Source organism: Pinus tabuliformis, chromosome 4_2, assembly GCF_031772625.1.
Source record: "Pinus tabuliformis cultivar Carrire ecotype Pingquan chromosome 4_2, CPIR1, whole genome shotgun sequence".
Classification (NCBI taxonomy): domain Eukaryota; kingdom Viridiplantae; phylum Streptophyta; class Pinopsida; order Pinales; family Pinaceae; genus Pinus; species Pinus tabuliformis.
Window position 1 is genome coordinate 509,493,390 of NC_142304.1, and position 21,541 is coordinate 509,514,930.

The 21,541-nt window shown below is 39.1% G+C and overlaps 1 protein-coding gene across 1 annotated transcript in view; it reads left to right on the plus strand.

Moving 5' to 3' along the window:
* Positions 1–14,914: 14,914 nt before the first annotated feature.
* LOC149170230 (uncharacterized) overlaps positions 14,915–21,541 on the plus strand; it is a 237,834-nt gene continuing 231,207 nt past the window's right edge. Inside the window, exons 1-3 of the mRNA XM_089428958.1 lie at positions 14,915–15,396; positions 15,477–15,951; positions 16,056–16,108. Of these exons, the coding sequence (XP_089285084.1) occupies positions 15,151–15,396; positions 15,477–15,951; positions 16,056–16,108 (774 nt within the window). The 5' untranslated portion in view covers positions 14,915–15,150. The remainder of the gene's footprint in view (positions 15,397–15,476; positions 15,952–16,055; positions 16,109–21,541) is intronic.

Below are 21,541 nucleotides of genomic sequence, written 5' to 3' on the forward strand. Positions count from 1 at the left end.
ATATGTTTACCATATGTTTGACGAAATGTCTAATGTGTACTAGGCAGTCTAGGTCAAGTTCTTGCTTCAAGTTTAAATGTTTGGCATTGTTATCACCTTAATCATGATTCTGGAAAGTTACAAGTAGTTCTGGGTAGTGTTATGGAAGCTTGCTTGAAAAAGGTGGCATAGATATCACAACTGATGCACTGAACTGGGGAAATTGGGTCATACCTGGATGAAAGCATACCTATGCATGCATTTATAGCCTTCCAACCACATGAATGCAATCTTATGGGTGAATTTGGGGATTAAATTGTGTGAAAAGGTTCCAACTCAGGGATTGATCACCTGGGGTGGTTTGCAGGGTCTTGAGTGGTTTGTAGTCCCGAGGGTTGACTGTAAGTTGTCAGTTTGTAGGCCTCATTTCCATAACTGGAACTTGGAGGTCGTGTCATGTCATAATAGCATTCCACTCACATTTACCCTATAGAGCTTGTAAAAGTGAGTAAATGTGGGAGGGGCGGTTACAAAGTTAATCATAATCAAACATAATTAGCCATAACCAACAAAAGTTAACCGATAAACTATTGTCAAACATATTTATACATGGTTAGTCATCAACCATGGTCATACTTGGCAACCAAATCAACCATAGTCATATTTCATCAAATATGGTCATACTTACTCATGGTTAACCATTATCATACTTGGTCAAACATGATCAACCATATCAACCATGGTCGACCATATCATGGATATTTCAATATAAATTCTATTGATATTTTACTTCACAAATCTACTAATCCTCCTACACATGCCAATTGTCAATTGAACAACCACATTATTAAAGATGATTGTGTTAATTTTTAACAATTTAGATGATATATGCCAAAGCAATTATAAATTTTGAACCCCTAATTTAGAAGAAAAAGACTAAACCAACATAGATCCATCTTGAATCAAGATCTACCAAGTGTCGAGAGGGATCAAATCTCTCAAGATGCAAACATCATTTTGAGTACAAAACTTGAGGAAATGTTTGCATCTCAAGAGATTTGATCCCTCTTGACACTTAATAGATTCAAAGTTAAGTGTTGGTTCCTAAAAAAAAGAATATGTGGGTTCTTTATAATACCATTTATATTATACATAAATTTCACATCTCTATATATAGAAAAATTCTTATTTTTAATTACATTAAAGCCATCTAATCATATAACTACATACATATGCACATGGCATATATATATATATATATATATATATATATATATATATATATATATATGTAAAAAGAGAAAGAGAGAGAGTGTGTGCTTAAAAAATAATTTATTATAAATACAGTTTTTATATGTTTATTAATTAAATTTAAGCACAAAGTTTAGAACATCATTACTACTAATACGACTCATCGTTATTTTAATTTATGTGTTAAGATATAGTCCCAAGGGTTAGCTGAATTGGTTGAGTCCTCGTCGTTAAAGCACTTTTTCTATTGAGAGGTCACGGGTTCAATTCTCTCGACACCCTCGTGGTCAGGCTCTGTGGTTGAGACGATAGGAAGTGATCCCTTTGGGTGGATATGCCCGGTTCAAATATTATGTGGACATAGCGATCACTGATCTTTGGGAATATATATAAACAAGAATTAGTACATATATTATATTAAAAATTCACCCCTTGATGTGGCAAGTACATCAAGGGTTACATTGCTTTTGCCTCGCAAAATTCTAAAAAGGCTAAAAAGCAACCTCCTCCCGATAAGAACAAGGGGGGCAGAGGTCCAAAGCTAAATCTTCGAATGTTTATTCCTACTGCTTCATGGGAGCAAGAGTAAATTTTAACAAATTGCTTACACAAGAAAATGTAGAGATAGAACATTTTTATAAATTGTTGGAAGAAGGCGCACTGATGGACCCATGGAAGGCAAGGTAGATCCAAGGTTGAAGTTCTTTCTACTAGGATCCTTCCTACTCCTTGTTACCTATGGGGAATAATGTTGATTTTTAAGAACATCTGAATAGGAAGGGGAATAAGAGGAGGGTTTGAAATTCTTCTCAGCTACCATACCAACTTCTTCAACTTTCAATGCAAGAGGAACCTTTGGAGAAAATTTTCCACCACAAAAGTTTTCTTTGGAGAGTCCTAATTTGGGCCTTCTTCATCTTTTGAATCATAAGGGAATTTTGGAACATGAGTATTCTAGGAAGATACTTGATATGGTATTCGCTAATATGATTGGGCCTTAAGATTCTCACTATCTACTTGAGGAACATTCAAGACTTCAAAATTGTTGTTAGAAAGGGGTTGATGCTGAGATTTAGCCTTACATGTCTATTGCTTCTTATGTTTCCTTTTAACTGTAGTGAATCCTTGCTTATTTTTTCCTTGCTCATCTTTAGGAGAAGTAAATGGATTATGAGAACTTCGAAAAATTGAAGCTTTTGGACAACTTTTCACAAAGTGTCCATACTCATGATACATATTACACTTGAAAGGAACTTGTTCATAATCCAAAGCCTGTAGGTGAGACCAACCATCTAGATTTAGCTAAATGGTTTAAGGTAGGCCTTTTGATAAATCCATTTCAACATAAATTATGGCACACAAAAAATTGCTCCCATTTTCCATGTCATTAGTGATAAACCGGCCCAATTTATCTCTTATAGCCATAAAAATGCCCTCACCCCAACAAAGAAGAGGGATTAATGGAAATTTGATCCACAAAGGTGCAGATGAAATTCCAAAGACTAATGAGTGAGAAACAAACCTCTAGTACCTATGAAATAAGGACTCGACTTATATATATGGTCTTTATCTTTCTAGTTTTAAAAAAGAAAGGTGTAATATCCATTTCCACAATAGAAAATGCTTGTGGGTTCATGATTTGGCCAATTGACACAAACCCAATCTTCAACGACTTCATAACTTGGCCACAAGCCAATAAACTTTCCCAATAGCCCTTTTTCCTTCAAATTTGCCACATTCTTTTTCGTTAAGGAGGAAAACTGTTGAATTTTCCTTATACCCCAGATATGGTCTATGTCTAGACTTGATCATAAACACATTGAAGGTACTCAACTAAAAGCACTTTGCACAACAAAAATATAATAATAATGAAATCAATTAAGTACATAGATTTATATGGCCCAAATCTTGACCTTTATTAGTCCATTAATAAAGAACCATTAGGGCTCTCGTACGAGGGATAATAGCCCTTTATATCTCTGATACAATTAGTATACATAGTATACAAAACTTAGGGCTTGAGATCTATTCCATCATATCTACAATCTGCCCAAAAAATCAAATGCATACCTGAGCTAGTGCCTTTAACTCAAGGTCCTTGGATTGTTGTTGTCCTTGGCAACCAATCCTTCTACAACCATGCTACAACTTCTCAATCTACTAGATCTGCTTCTTCAAATCAAAAATCTAAGTTTCTTCTTGCAGATCTGGCCCTCCAACACTCAGATCTGACTTTCTTCTTGTAGATATGACCTTCCAACACTCAAATCTAACTTTCTTCTCGCATATATGACCTTCTAACACTCAAATACGACTTTCCTCTCATAGATCTAACCTTCCAACACTTAGATATGAATTTCTTCTTGCAAATTTGACCTTCTAGTACTGCGACTAGATCCTCCTACTCGACCTTCTTCTCCCTTTTGGAAGTGGCACCTTTAGCTAACTAGATCATGGAGAAACTTGACCTCCTTGCTATTGTGGCTCCTCAAAGGCAGGTTTGTGGCTAGGTCCTGTAGCCTTCCTCTCTCCAAAAGTGAAAGTGCTTCTCCACTTGCGTGTTTAAGCCTTTCCTTTGGCTACTTATTTATATTTTACCTTTAGGTTATTTGGGGAACCCTTGGTCCTTTAGGGTTTTTCCCATTCAACCCTTTAACCATAAATTAGAATAAACAATTAATCGACAAGGGTCCAAACACACAAATTTGGGCCAAAACCCCAACCGCTTGGGTAACTTTCCCAACCAACTCACTTTTGGTGGGTTTTCTTCTCTTGGAAATACCTTTTGAGCTACCCAAATTCCAACAAAAACCCTGAGTCCAAAGAAGGGATTAATTCTGTCTTCTTCACAAATTTGTTTGGGGCACTCATTATTCATGCATTGAACTGCACAACAAACACAACACCCTCTTGATATCCTTCAAAGGTTGTCCACGAGTAAACAAAACATATCCAGGTGACATAAGTCTTCTTGTCAAACCCTTGCACCAACGACCTAACAAAACACAACTACACAATGAGTTGGAGGTGACATCAATGACACATTAACAACACTCGGATGACAATGATAATGAGCTTCAACCAAATCTCGACAACTTTTGTTCATAAAACACGACTTGCATTAAGAATCAATGCAAAAGCTCGATGTCGAGGATTCATGTGGCTAGGGAAACCCTAACCGCAATGGAGTAGACGCATAGAGCTCCAACTCAAATTCTTTACTTATACACACACTCATACATTTACATTTTGCATTTCATATTGGATCATTATATATATATATATATATATATATATATATATATATATAGGATTCAGGTGGCTAGGGAAACCCTAACCGCAATGGAGTAGATGCATAGAGCTCCATCTCAAATTCTTGACTTATACACACACTCACACATTTACATTTTGCATTTCTATATCATATTGGATCATTATGTATATATATATATATATATAAACAACACTCGGATGACAATGATAATGAGCTTTAACCAAATCTCGACAACTTTTGCTCATAAAACATGACTTGCATTAAGAATCAATGCAAAAACTCGATGTCGAGGATTCAGGTGGCCAGGGAAACCCTAATCGCAATGGAGTAGACGCATAGAGCTCCATCTCAAATTCTTCACTTATACACACACTCACACATTTACATTTTGCATTTCTATATCATATTGGATCATTTTATATATATATATATATATATATATATATATATATATATATATATATATATATATATATATATGCAATGTAACATTTTTTTATTAGGTAATGTGAGTCATGAGATGATTGGCATGCTACCCTCCAAATATTTAACCAAATAACAATACTATCAATTTTAATTAATTATTATTATTATTTTTTACTGAGAGTAACCTAAAATAACTAAAAGTATCCATAACTACTCAAAAACACCATTATAAATTAAATTGATATATTACTTTTATTAATACTTTTTGTTTTTACGTCGAAGGTGTTCTTTAAGGGAGAGGTATTTGAGTAGTTTTTGTCGTCTGTCCACATCGAATCAATAACTAACACCTGTTGAATGGACGTGAGCCTAAACCACTTCCCAATTAATTTGCTAACTAATAAATGTTGTTGTGCTATGAGTCTTTGAATTGACATTCTAGGAAGGTGTATTGAGGGCAGAGAATTTTCATCTATCGTACACGTATACAAACCCTCCCGAGTCCCTTAGCCTCAAGAACAAATAAATGTCCAATTTTATTGTAGATTCAAACTGCAGATTGTGATATGTTAAAACAATTGACTTGAATCTACTCTACTCATCAGTGGAAACAAAAATTGATCGATGAAATCATGAAGCATAAAAGGAAGAATTTCAATCACACATAACACAATAATTTTATGGGGAAAGCCTTGGCTAAAAACTCCTACTATTTGTATATTGCATTAACTTGAATACCTGAGAAGAAAATACAATGCTGGTTCAACCCAAGCAATCTTTGCACAAGTACAATCTATCTCATTACTTCCTAGACAAGTCTTGGATGAATACAATATGCTCTGCTCAACCTTGAGCTCAGCCTGCACAAGTATTTTCTATCCTCTGCTTGACTGACTGCCTTTGACCAATAGTTAGCCAAATTCCTAGCCCTCCAAGCTCCTACTTCCTTGCATGTTTTCCTAAGGAATTAACCCATATTTAATTCGGAAAAAATTCCTCATCCATAATTGCGCAATCCATCCATAGGCCTTCCTTTGATTGCATGCACCATCGATTTAATTTATATGATTTTACAACTGATAGTACACTGCCCTTGAACTCTAATCTCAACTGGGTCTTTCTTTGAACTGACGTGCATGCATTATTTATGAGTGAATTATCAGTTATCTGATTGATCATTGCATGTGAATTAAATCCAATTTCATTCACTTGACCTCTCACTAATTCTGTTATCTGATTGATCATTGCGACCTCTCACTAATTCCTCCATCAGTTAGAATCACTGCATGTGAATTAAATCCAATTTAATATACTTGACCTCTCACTAGTTCCTCCATCACTTAGAACTAGTTTAACTTAATTTAACTTAGTTAAACTGAATTAAATAATTACAACTCAATAATAACTCATTGATCACTGCATGTGAATTAAATCCACCTCTCACTAGTTACTCCATCAATTAGAATTAGTTTAACTGAATTTAACTCCGTTAAACTAAATTAAATAATTACAACTCAATAATAACTCAACTCAAGGGCCTAAAATTTAAAGATCACTCTACATGACTCTAGAAAACTCCAATTTTAAAATAATTAACTATTATGTGTTCCTTTCCGCACTTCAAACTATGCTAGTTTTAATTAAATTAATTCATATTTTATTATGAACATCTTTTAATATAAAACTTCACTACACCCTTTTACTCCAATTCACTACACCCTCCACCGCAAACATTTTGCTCCAATTCACTACACCCTCCACCACAAACATTTTACTCCAATTCTTTTTCAGAGAAAGAAAAACAACGTAGCTTTATATTAAGAGTATATAAAGATCTTCAATACATAATTCAAGATGACTGATTTGGCATGGATATGCCCAGACCTCTTCATAATGATGCAAACAGATTCCCATACAGGCAGATAATGCCTATCATCCTTAGCAGAAAACATTATGTCGGACCAGTTCAGAAATGCACATGAAAGAGAACAGAGACAATATATAATACATCTCCAGGATCAGTTGATCAAGAAGCTTGATGGAGATGTGACAAAACTTTACAAGGCTGTACCAAAAAGGAGATTTCATTCAAAAACATATAAGGAGAGGGCAGCTACGCCCTGCCTATGTGAAGAGGATCCAAAACAAAAGAGATAGTGACAATCTGAAGGCAGAGACCTCATGCAGAATCACAACTCGCGGCATCAGATGGGATCACATGTTGATGTAGTAAGATATTAATGATAGGAATCATAGCAAGCCAATATACGCTGAAGAATAGCCTGGAGAGGTTCCTTAGAGTCTTGGAAAATGTGCGCATTCCTCCAGTTCCACAGATACCAGCAAGTGATAATGAACAACGATCTCCAAGAGGGGGATTGTCTACTCCACCAGAGAAAACCTTCCTGAACAGAAGAAAAAATGATGTGAGGGAAAACAAAATATGTAGACAAATCATACCAGATTATGAGGGACGTAGGGCACTGAAAGAACATGTGCAAGTTTGATTCCGAGGCATTGAGGCACATGGAGCATCTACTTGGACCCTGCCAACTTCTCCTTTGTAGAGTCTCCCACGTAAGGTTTTTGTTCCGAAATAGCAACCAGGAGAAAATGATCATCTTCATCGGGCATACAACTTTCCAAAAACATGGAGGAAAAGGCGGAGGAGGATTTCCAGCAACGACAGAAATCATGTCAGCATAAATGTTCTTGACGCTCACAGGTTTATGGATAGACCATACCAGACTATCATTTGTGCCCATTCGGGAGATCCCCAAACAATCAAGTCTCGCTTTTACCCTCAGCCATAGAGGAAGCATCTGACGAGGTAAATGAAGCTCCTCCCCATCCTTCCAAATCGGAGAGGCACCAGACCATCCTTTAATCAACTTATCCCACGTAAAGACTCCCAGCCTATGAAGATTACATAACAGTGGATGAGGAAATGTGAACCCCCAGCCAGATAAAATAGAGTCAAAAGCAATAAAAATGTTAGATCCAGAATATAAGGTCCAACAAAGTTTTTTCATGAAAAATGGGTGGACTTTTTGCAGGCTTTGCCATATCATCGAGCCGCTTCTGGTGCCAAGGATCCACTTCCTGTACCAAAAGTCTACAGTCTTTCCCTTCAGATATTTAGTCTTTACGAGTCTACTCCACGGCCCATCCCCATATATTCCTTTGTAGAGAGACTTACAGAGAAGAGCATTACCAAAGGAGCATATGTTTTTCAAGCCCCATCCACCCATACTTTTTGGAATAGAGATGGAGGCCATCTTGACGAGATGAATTTTACACTGATATGCATGACCTCCCTAAAGAAAGTTAGCAATCAACCTGTTCATTTGCTTTATAATACTGCTGGGAAGATAGAAAATGTGAGCCCAGTAGACTGATAGTTGACAGAGGACAGACTGAGCTAATATAAGTCTGCCGGCAAGTGAGAGGAATTTATATTCCCATCGTGCAATCTTCTTGTAAAACCTATCCAGTAGCCATTGCCAATCCCTAATAGTATATCCTTTTGCCTTTAAAGAGAAGCCCAGGTATTTGAATCCGTGATGTATTGAATATGGAGCTATACCCATCAGGTCTGAAATCCACTGAACAATATCCAGCTTTACATCATTGTGGAACAAGAAGGATTTTTCCTTATTTATAAACAGACCTGTAGCCTTCTGGAATCTTGAGAGAATGTCATTTATGCAAGCCCAGGAGGCCCTGCAAAGCATAGCAAAGATGAGAACATCATCAACAAAAAGATTATGTGAGATGGAGATGTTCTTACAGATCTTAACCGGAAGACATCTCTTATCCGCGACGGCTTTGTTAATCTGGAGACTAAGAGAGTTCATCACCAGTATGAATAGCAATGGAGAAAGGGGACATCCCTGTCGGAGTCCCCTCTCAGCTTGAAAAAAGACCGAGGGGATTCCATTCACGATCACCGAATATTTTACATTCTCCACACAAGACATGACCCAATTAACACCTTAGGATTTAAGTCCAATCTTTGCCAACAAGATTCTCAGAAAGCCCCAATCGACACAATCATAAGCTTTTTGCAAGTCAATCTTGAGGATTGCCGCATCCAAATTCTTTGATATCATTTTAAAAAGGCTTTCTTGGGTCATGGCGACCGCGTCCAAGATGAATCTACCCTTTAAAAAAGCATTTTGGTCTTTGGTGATATAGGAGTTTAGTAGAGGCTTCATTCTCTCCGCAACAATTTTTGATATAATTTTGAACATGATGTTACATATAGAGATTGGCCGAAAATCCTGAAAGGATTCAATCCTATGCTTCTTTGGAATAAGCGCGATGAAAGTTGAGGTGGTTGTTGAGTGAATGTTTCCAGTCATCCGGGAAGCATCAACCATGCGCAGCAGATCCGATTTGAAGAGATCAAAGAAATGAAGGAAAAATTCTATTGGCCAACCATCAGGCCCCGGCTTTTATCCTTTTTGAAGGAATTCATGGCCTTTAGAAGTTCATCTTCAGATATATGCTTTATGAAGTCTTCATTTGCATCATCATTAAACATTTCAGGCACAAGCTCAACACCCCAAAGGGCGTCTTGGAAGATAACCTCCCTTCTTCTGTATTGATTTTGAAAATACCGCACTGCCTCTATCGTGATCTGATCCTGAGATATGAGTATGTTCCCCTGATCATCTCTTATGCTCTAGATAGAATTTTTTTCCCTTCTTGCGCTTACGAATTTGTGGAAGAACTTAGTATTTCTGTCTCCTGCTTTTAGCTAGATGGCTCTGCTCTTGAGACGCCATGATTCCTCCTCTTTTAGAAGGATCATATTTTTCCTTTTTTCTAGCTTTCTAATCATGTTCTTCATATCAAAGGAAAGGTAATTGGGGTCGGACAACTCACAGAGGGAGTCCAGTTCCTTGCGGATGTAGTTTAATTCCTCTTTATCCATCTTCTTTTTATTTTTTTGCCACTCTTTCGAGACTACTTTCAACCTATTTAACTTTTCGCGGAATGGCATGAAAGGAGCCATTTCGGACTCCTGTATGTGCTTCCAATTCCATGATATGACTTCATTAAAGGACTGGTCCTCCAAGAGTATTCTATTGAATTTAAAAGGGTATCCGGCTCTGTTTATGTTCCCATGCCAGGAAAGAAAGATAGGCCTATGATCGGATGAATGATCTTTCCCGATTGATAATACATGCATACCCAGAATTCCAATAATGCTAGCATGTATAATGACTCTGTCGATTCTCTTGGCTATGTATGCTTGCCCGGTCCTGCAGTTGTCCCAAGTCGGCATCATTCTGTCAAGAACAATGTCCGCCAAGTCCCTGTAGAGTAATTCCTTCTTTATTCTCTCAGCCAGAGAGTCAATTTTCCTGCAATTCCCCCAGCATTCATCAGAATTAAGAGTCAAGTTAAAATCGCCAGCTAATAGCAGCGATTCAGCCTCTAGAATGTGTGATTCAAAAAGCTTTTCGCAAAAAGGCAGCCTGTTTTTATATGGAGCATAGATATTCAACAAGTCGAGAGAACAAGATTGTCCCCTGATTGATGCATGGATTAAGATCCCAGCACAGCATTTGTATGCTTTTGCCATAATCCAGACTGGATCCCACAGAACCACTAGGCCACCCGACTGACCATTTGCTTAAGTTGCCACCATATGCCACGTGGGGAACATTTTCCTAAAGTAAACTATGGATGCAAAGCTGGGATGCATAGTCTCCTGTATGAATATGATCTTTGGATGGGCCATGTAGAAGACATCCTTTAGCGCATTGAATTTGGGGGCTGCGCCCAATCCCTTGATGTTCATAGAGACAAGGAATGTCATTTTGATGACTCACCAACCTCGCATGCTCTAAGGGGTCGAAACTCAGGTGAATCCAGAACAGGGACTTCCACTAAGGAGAAATTTCTCACATCATGCTCAGAAGCTACCGTTCTCCCTCTAAAATGACGACTACCCCCCTTTGATTTCTTCCTGACAGTAATATTTTTTGCAGATTGTGGACTAATGAAAGGCTGGGGCGGGCTGGACGGTTTGTGAATGGTGAGTGGCTCAAGCTCCAGCGAGGTTCTATTGAGGAGACAATCAATATCACTGTCAAAATTATTAACCAGAGAATTAGGGGAAACATTGCCCGGGGATAGACTATGACGAGGGTCATATTCTTGAGTCTGGATAGGTTCCTTACCCTTCGATTCAACATGACAATGTTTAACAGGAGACGGAGTGGAGGATGAAATCTGAATGGGAAGAGAACCTACGACGAAATCTTTTTGATTCATATCAGGAGGAGGAGGAACCAGAATATCCTCTCGAGGTTCAGGAATTTGAGAGCATAATGGTGGTGAGATGATTGAATCTAAGCGGTCTTGTGAGTCTCTATAGGAGCAGTAAAGATCCGGCTCTGAAGATGGATCTAAAGGCTGAGACTTATGGGCCATGTTCTGAGCAAGAATCGACAAATTTTGATGAACCTGCTTTCTGATGACCCGAATGTCCTCTTCCCGGGAATACTCAGACTCAGATCGCCTGACCCGCCTGATGTTAGATTTCCTGAATTTTTGAGAGAAACGATGACTGCAATTCCTGATCAAGTGGCTTGTCTTATGACATAAAGAGCACCTAAAGGGGATTCCCCAGAAGTCTAGCCTTTGCTGGATTTTACTATTTCCCCATACAATCTCCAAGTGATCTGGATAACCACCTTTATACGGATTTTCAATTAGGACCCAGGCAATTCTCTTGTCTTTCTCTCCTCTACACCAGGGGTCAACATAGACAAACTTGCCTATCGAGTTTCCTATTTTTGAAAGAGATTCTTCCGACCATAGTTCCAAGGGCAAGTTTGGTAGTTTCACCCAAATCAGGCAATTGGAAGGAGTGTTCTTTAAAGGATCAAAGCCTATGTACCAGCGAGATAGAGCTAAGAAGCTTCTTCCATAAACCCAGGGATTTTTTAAAATAATATCTACATCAGAGTCTTTCAGGAAGTGGAAGGAATACCATTCCTTCATGAGGCGGGAAATGATAGGAGTATACCCAATCAGGGGAGCCCACTTGTCCGTTAACCATTTACGCATGTCCTGGTCATCCATCTCAGGGAATTGCCACTTCCCAACCAGCGACAATTTCTTTAGGCTATCAATTCTTTCTGTGAGGGTGGCTCCATCCAAGCATATGGCTTTCGGAGGAGGGTCGGTCTTGACAGGATTCTTAGCCTTGTTAAAGAAAGAAGATGGGGATTCAGCTATTTTAGAGAAGGCCTTTTTAGGTTTATGAGCCCCCCTGCAAGCTGGCTTAATAATCATGTCCTCCACTGTGGCTTGCCAGCCTGTAAGGCTTGGTTGTTTTTTCCGATCCTCCTCGGCTTGAATAGCTGCCTGTACAAGCGCTCGCGTGGCTGAAGAGTCCGAGTCATCCATGCTATTAATGGGAGTGGGTGAGCACTAAAGCCGACAAGTGTTGATGCCGTCAGCCACTTGTACCAAAACAAGAGATCAAGCTCCTATTTAATTACCTTCCTTGATATGATCCCCGGATATAATAAAGCCTGGAGGGAAAGGCCATAAGTAGAAAAGACTGTTCTGATAATAATCCCTGGATGAAATAACACCTGGAGAGAAAAGCGAATAATAGAATAGACCGAGGAGATCAGCACCGTAGATCCGATCCTGACAAGAGGATGTGTCGGACAGGGAAAAATTAAAGGATCCAGAATGATGAGGACTCGGGATCAGCAAGGTAGAAGACTCCAGAAATAGGAAAAGGAGGTGGGGACTGACAATATGGAAAAATCTTCTAGTTGATATGATATAAAAGGACTTTCCCTTCCCCGAGACAACATCAAATCCTAAATTGGAAGAGATCATACGTACTATGCCAGTTAAGGATAGATTGCAAGAGCTGGAGGTAGATACAGACGAATTAAGGCTAGTGCAGACCCGAGAAAATTTGAATTTTTCAGGTCACCGGAAAGATAAGGAAATACCAGGGATTTCACTGGTTTTCAGGTAACCCTGGTTTATAGCCTTTCAGGAAAACGGAAGCTGCTATGCGGGAGCATGTTCATGACAATCGACACAGCAACAGACAAGCTGGAAAACACACCACCACTTCCCAATTCTAATACGAAAATCAGTACATGGGCTATAGAAGACAATTGAGTTCTTTATCTTGGAAAATAAAGATTTCAGCATTGTACAAACAGAACTAGATCTACAATAATGCTTAATATGAAAAAAAACCAGAGGACTTATCAATACTACTGCAATTCGTCCTCAATCGTTTTTGCCTTAAAAACTAAGAACAGATAAGGAGAAATAGAATAAAACTGACCTCATACTTGCTTTGCCGGAACATGCGGGAGAGAAGCGTCGTTTGCCAAACCATCACCTTCAACGAGATGTCTAGGCATCATCCAGAGCATAGAACCAGATATGAGCCGATTATCCAGCTAAGGAATTGACAATAGAAATTTCACAACCACCCCCCACGAACAAATCTGTAAGAGTCAGAACCATCCGAATCACCGATATAACGAGGCTAGACTCTAAAGATATGCATTCGCCTGAGAGGAAACTATCATGTTATGAGACCACCGCCCAGGAAAAAAACAGACAGAGAGCAGTCGAAAGAAATCCCAAGGCCAAAGGCCCGAGGTGGGAGGAGGAAACCGCGGCAAATCTAACTGAGTCCAATATATAACTGGAAACTGAAAACAAAGAAGTAACACCAGATGTCCTTCTGCATGAGATGAGGATGGAGGCAGCGCTACGTGTCTAGGGGAGTGTAAGTGCATGCGATGGACCACCTATGACAGCCGGGTGTCGCTATTCGGAAACTTATCGACCCTACTATCCGAAACGTGCGTTTTCTGTAGGGGACCAACCAGAAGACGCTCCCAGCCTTCCTAGCTTGTAAACCTATCGCCCAAAAGAGGAAATATGCACTGTCTGTCTCCGGGAATGGTGGGTGGCTGAAATCTATTGGACTCTGTGAAAAACCTATTCCGGCTCCGCAGTCATCCAACATTTTACTCCAATTCGCATGAACAAGATTTAATATTAAATTGAGAATTAAGTCGCAGAACCAAATGACTAATTAGGTTATTTGATTATTACTCATTTATTATTTCTTCCTATTATTTCATATAATAATAGTAATATAAGCTTTGTAGATTTAAATAAAAATCTATTAATTTATTCTTAATTGAATGCAAGCCATTGTCATTTGATAACTAAATAACTAAAACTAATTAATTGTTTATTTAATTAACTAATTATAGGTCCCTAAATATATAATTTTTTTATTAAACTAGGAATTTAAGTTGAAAAACCAACTAACTAATTAAGTTATTTGATTATTCTCATTTATTATTGTTTCATATAATAATATAGGTCTTTGAAGATTTAAATAAAAAAGACCATCATTGAATTCTTAATTGAATGCAAGCTATCACAAAATAATTAAAACTAACTAATTATTTATTGAATTATCTTATTTTAGGTCCCTTTCCTTATCTCTTGGTCTTGTCGATTATCGAGTGGAATGTAGCCGTTTCCTAGTCAATTATAGCCGTTTTTGGTCAAATATAGCCGTTAGATAACCTGCTCTCTCTATTTATACTCCATGCATGATCTGGTTCTTCAACTTGTCCACACTAATTGATTCAAACACGTTGACAAATAAATTATGATATGATTTACGCAGAAAACTCTTCTCAAAAATATTAGTATAAATCACACAAACCTAAATTCAACAAAATTCAATCTTTATTACCAAAAACAACTTAACAAATATATATACCAAAATTAATAACATGACTAACAACCCCCACACACATATATATATATAAATTCCAATATCAACCTCCCATAAATTACTACATCACGTAAGTGAGTACATGGCCCACTTACGCTCTCCATTTCCCCTCTGTTTTTCCATTTCCATCCTTCAAATATGGTACACAACCAAAAAATACACTTCCTCCTACGAATGCATGGGGACTTGCAGTGCCGCATTAATTACATTATAACATGGGACTTATACGGTCGGAGTGGAAGCATCTGAAATGGGATACGCTGCGTGCTGGTTGCATGTTTCTTGACCGCCCTTTTTCATATTCTGAAAGCCGCTGGTTACCTTTACACTACTTTAAAGCAAAGCCCAAAGCTAACAAAAGATTTCCTTCATATGAGTCTCTGATCTCCCGGAAATGCAAGGGATATCTGCAAATTCTCACGTATCATGTAATTCCTGCAATCGAGTATTGGGGTTCTTCACAACGAAGGCTGTCCTGGCCGGTTTTATCTACTGCAATGAATGCCAATCCCAAGGGAAGCTCCACTCCTTGCATGCCTTCAGGAGGTATTGGGACCCAGACATCTTCTGTCCACCTTTTCCTGATTTCTACCTAGAGGGAAGCGATGGAGGAATTGTCAAGGCACATAAGGCCGTACTGGTATGCTATCAATATTGATATTGGCCAAATTACCGATATTTCATGTCTTTATTTAATCTGAATTGTTTTTGGTTGAGCAGGCGGGCAAGTGCAAAGTATTCAAAGCTATGCTCACGGCAGGCATGGCCGAATGCAGCCTGGATAAAGTGAAAATTCTAGACATGACAGCTCAAGAATTGCAGGCATTAGTGGACTTTCTATACAAGGGCATGGTCTCCCAAAGAAGCCTGGAAAAGCATTCCGTCGCTCTCTACAAGGCCTCACACAAGTATGACTTACCTTCATTGACCAAGCTTTCTGAACAGTTTCTGCAATCTAATGTCTCCAGGGATATTCCGGGTGCTATCGAGGTTGCAATCACCCATGATTCAAAAACATTGCAAAAGGCTGTGTTGCCTTATATTTTCAACGAGGGTTTTGTCCAAAGCAATTCCCCTTCATTTGTAGTAAAAACCCTCCGGGAGGCTTTTATGTTTGATGGCTATGAAGAGTACAGAGAGGATCATGGCAATGAGATTCCTTGGCTCATGGAGAAGGCTATACAACGGATAGCATGTATGTTGCATTGAAATCTTACAGGGATATGAGTTTCAGAAGAAGGGTTACATAGAATGTTTGTTAGCTAATTCTGGTTTGGGCTTCCCTCTATTGAAATTCAGGCCAACTTGTGCTCGAAGATATGGAGGGCGCTCGACAAACGGATACCATACAAGTACGTATATTTTAGAAAAATCTCCCTTTGCATATGTTTTGCATCACTTTATGAGGAAAATACACATTTTGTAGCCCCAATAACTGTCTTTAAGGCTACACTCTTTGAAGGCTATATCAATGCCAATAGTCACATCCGACAAATCTCACATAGACATGGAGCACGCCCGCCTGGGTTTGACCCTAGGTCATTGCCACAACAGCTGGTCAAAGTGCAGCTAGACCATAGTTCGGTTGACATTTTCATATCCATTTGAACTAACAATAGGAGATTTATTTTTGGATGCAATAGGTCAGAGTTGATGGGGCTATCTAAAGTGTTTTGAGTGACGAACAATATTATTTTTAACAGTGTTAGCCATGGGATTTCAGTGCCTTAAGTGGCTATGGGGTACTCAAAAGTAAACACTTACTTAAGATATGAGTATGAATGAAAGTTGATATGGTAGAAGCAAGGCCAAGGAAAAGTGTTGTCCTTTGACATATGGCCCATAGTGTTTTATATGATACTAAAATAGTGGAAAGTGGCATAAGATGGTAAAGGTGGCATGGCATGGTACTTTTGGGTTCCTTAATGTAGGGGTAGGAGAAAGGTGTTGCAGCTCATATTTGAATTTTGGCATTGTGACTGGCTGCTAAAATGATAATCAGCCACATGATTAGAAGTATTGGATATGGGCTTAGGGTTTGAACTAGAGCTTGACGTTGGTTAGTATTAGGAGTCTTCTTGAATATCTACTGTCAGTGGATGTGGTTGCCGAACGATAAAACATTAGTCATGGGTATGTTGATTTACCAAAATCTTGTTCGGGTCCCTTATGTATACTACTTGGAGATAGTGTAACATGACTTTCTTTTCGAATATGGTTCTTCATTCAAACAACTCTCAGTGGTGAATCAGATTAAATTTTGTAGCCTACATCAAGTGGGGATCCATGGCCAACATGTTTCCGAGAGAGCTGAGCGCTTTCCTAGTGGATTTCTTGCCAGTGCTTGCTTCTCTTAGGCTTTCCATCATGCTTCATGTGATATTCAACCAATCTAGGCAGCCCATTTGACTCTTACAAAGATCTCATCATTTGGCCAAGTTCAAAGATTTTCTCCATTAGCGACTTTTGGGTAGTTATAGTCATTTGTTTTCTCACAAGCTTTATGAATAAGCTAAACATGCTATATTTTTATCATGATTTTGCGAAGTTGATGTTTTCTGCATTGCACTTGTAGAATAGGGAATCTTACTTTATAGGTTCAGGTGGCACCTTGGCCACCTTTAGAATGTTCTTTGTTTAAATGGTATTGACTTGTGCAAGATCTGGCAAGGAGATTCATGCTGTCTTCACTAAATGTATACGTAAGATGAATTCTACTCACATCCAAATATATGCTTCTAAGAAATAGCTTGCAGGTTATTAAGGATCTTTTAAGAGGTGATGTTCAAATCACGCTGGTTAATTCAGTGTGCAAGTGTTGTAAATATACCTGCCTCTGTTCTGGAGTGCTCTGTTTACATTTTCTTAAAAGCAGATTGCATCATGTACATACTACACATCAGCGGGAAACATCAGTGTCATACATTCGCTTTTGCCATTGGATGATATTATGGGTTATGACTCATCTTGGACTGTCTGATCGATTTTGTGATTAACTTGATTAATGTTATGGACCTAACTTGAAATCTGAATTTTTATATATACTGGACAAGGCTCAAAAAAGGAACTTGGAACCTTATGTTAGACCTGAAACTAATGGAGTGCTAACAACTGTAGACAATAGAGAAGACCAGAGTAATGATAGTAAATTTAGCACCAACAGCAGTAAATTGGTAATAACAACAGATGTTATATTATCTGTTGCAACAAGCTGTTCTTCCTGTTCAGCATGGACAAGCAGCAGCAGAGTTCACTCTTTAGCCATGGGGTGTTGCAGCAGTAGAGATTGCTGTGTTGTTAGTGGGTGCACTTGTGAAGAAGGGCGCATCACCTTGGAAGTAACACCTTGCACATGTGGCACATTCATTACAGGAGTTACGGTTACTATGTAGGGTGCATTACTGTGGGGGTTACACTATGTTAGGAAGGCACATTTATTATAGAGGGGGATTCCTTGTATGATGTGCATTCATCCTAGAATGTGGGGTGTATTTATACTGTTATTACACAGTTCACAATTAGGTGTGCTCAAAATCTAGCAGGCCTTTGTGAGGGGAGCTCACAAGGCAAAAGCTAGACCAAGTGACAACACTTCTGAGGTGTGGTTTACCATCCACTGTCACCACAGCCACAAGGCAAAAGCTAGACCAAGTGACAACACTTCTGAGGTGTGGTTTACCATCCACTGTCACCACAGCCACTACCTCCTACTCTTTAGTGGGTTTGCACCACAAGGGAGGCCTCCCTGTGTTAGGTCACCTAAAGGATATATGAAGTCCAAGTGTTAGAGGTGACAAAATAGGCCAAGGAGAGATGCTCTACTTAGGAGCAAGGCTCAGCTACCACTAACAAGGCCATGCACCTTCTCCAAGAGGTCTAATTAGGGCACAAAATGAACTAGGTTTTGAGAGTAAGCAAGGTCAACAGGCTTATCTAGGATGACAAGGCCAAGAAGAGGCTTGAAACTAGATGAGTATGATCAATTTATGGCACAACAAACCTTCAACAAGCCTCAAGTGAAGCCTAGGGCAAAACTAGGGCTTCACTAGGGCAAAATTTACCTAGGGCAAAGGATGTCAGCCCTAAAATGGAGAAATTAACCACGAGAAAAGGTTGATTTTGAGGCAATGACCTCACAGCCAAGTTTTGAATCCCTCCACAAGGCAACATAGTCAACCCTACGTGAAAATTGAAATAATGCCCTAACTTTAACCTAGTGGCTTTCCTTAAGAGGTCAAAAATCAAGTTTAGGGAAGAAAAGTGTGAGTTGAATATAATTCTGGTGTGATCAGCAATAATAAGGTCAATGCCTTGACCTTGGGTGATGGAGCCTATGGGAAGTCTACTTGGGAGAAAATCCTAAACCTTAGCAAGGAGTAAGGGAATAAGAAACCCTAGTTTCAAGTCGTAACTATCATTTTATGAGGGAGCAAAGTCCTTGAGGAGAGCTAGTCTAAATATTCACTCGTGGGATTGTCACACAATTGCTATAAGGGTAATGCATGCATTACCATTGCTAATATTCCATAGAAGAATTTTCAATAATAATTAGCACATAGAAACCCTAGGCAACAACCATTCCATACAATAGCCATAAAATAAATTCTAATACAAAGAGAATTTACAAGATAGATGCATGAACCAATCATTTAATGCTCCAAAGTGATATCTCCAAAACGAAAGAATAACTCCATAAGCAAAAATCCATAGTAGATCACATCTCCACAAGATACAAGACAACTTTAAGTTGGGCCAAAATCTCTAAGAGGGATGAATTGGTCCACAAGTGGGGGTGCCATCAAGTGGTCTTCATGGGTCTCCAACTGTCATATAAGGTCTCCTTCTCTCCAATGTTAGGGCTTCCTCTGGTGCAACAAACCCTTTGTAGTCTCGCAATAGGAGACCATCCTTATCTAGGCTATGAATCAACCCCTGCCTATTAGGTTGTGTCAAGGCTAGCCTGGGGGTATGCTGGGTCTAGTGGTGTCATCATGAAGGATCCTTAAAGCTAGGTCAAAGTTGACCAATGTCTTGGGTCCTGAATGTACTTGGGACATGTAACATCTGCTCATGCTGTCAGGAGGCTCCGGTCTCTCAATGCTGCATCTGCTTTAGGCCATATACTTCTTTGGAAGGCATGGGTACCTTTGGAGTGGGTGCCCTCAAGGCCTGGGCTCCTTTGGACTACCTAACAAAAACAACATGGACTCAAGTGAAAGCAACAATTCATTAGAGGCTAAGATCATATATGCATCTAAGTGGACCAAACTTGAATGTTAAGGGCATGTTAATACTTCAAATAAGGATCACCTTTCGATATCTAACTAGACCAAGTCCCGTAAAGGTGTTCCATACCTTGGTCGAGGTGGCTAATAGCCAACCCTATTAGGTGCTTCTAACCCTCGAGGGAAAATGGCAATTTTAAGGTCAACCCCTCAATCAATAGGTGTTGGTGAAAATAATGTGGTAATAAAGGGGAGAAAACTTCATGTCCAAGTGCCATGGTCAAAGGGACTAGCTGATGGGGTTGTCCACATCTTGGGTGCATAGATGTAAAGGAGGGAGCATTCGTGGATGCATGAATTACCTGCTTGGCCTGATTTTCCCACCCCTCTTGTGCGCCTTTTACTTCTTGATTTTTCCTTGTATTACTACATATAGCTTAAGGGTTAGAGCTTTCTCTTTATGATGTGGCGGTTTTATTACCCTTAAAAGATGAGTTAGTTCATTGCTCATCAGGGTTGGGACATGCAAGGGCTCCTTTTTGATGTAATAAAGTATCGCGTACTCAGGATCCAGGTGATGGCTATATGAGGAAGGTAGAGGTCATGCTAGGTTTTTTCCTACATGCTATTTTTATGTCCCTACCCTCATTTGCATTTTGATTTCTTTATTTTTTTTTCTTGTGGCCATGATATGCTTTTTCTTTTCTTTTAGCTGCATAAACCTCCAAGGCAAAGTTTTTTGACCCTACTCAAGGTATGTGTGCCAAATCCCAAAGTGGCAATGACAATGTGGACCCAAAGAATGGAGGTAAGATATGGGGATTGTAATGTGACATGGAAAGTGTTAAGTATGGTATAGGGGACAATGAACATGCTATCTCAATCATGGTCTTCCAAGTAGTGTCCCTCCTATAACCCTAAGGGGTTTTAAGGGATGTCCCACTAGACTAGGGCTAAAGATTAACCCCCTTGGTAAATTGAGAGAACAAAATTACAATCAAGATCGATCAATCTTCCATATCACCCCTTTAATATACTAGACGCCTAAAACAAACGAGTAGAAGCACCCGATTACAAAATGATAAAATAACCTTTTGAATGGCAACCCACATTCATCCAAGTGCAAATATTGGATGGCGAGAGTGATGATGCAGATGGTAGAAGCACATGGCATATCATCGTCAAATAGTGGCTGGCAGGGGCTATTAGCTGGCTAATTGTCCGACTGGCAGGGAAATGGAGGAGAAAAGTTTTCTACCATGGGATTACCCATTTTGGTGGGTAATAAGGTGCATCTATAATGGGACTCACATCTTAGAGGTTAGGTGTAGTTACTCTTCTATTTTGAAGCACACCCTTGATGACATGCGAGCCCATGTGGGCACCACCCGCGATTCATGGGTATCACTAGGTATGGTCTTGTTAGGCCGATAGGCCTTTCCTATGCATCAACAATTGTCAACACTTTTATCCTGCTCCGTTGGATCAGGTGAGACACTTTCAACCGTTGATTTCAAGTGTGACTGCTTTTTCCAAATATCATTGAGTTGCCTTATTGCT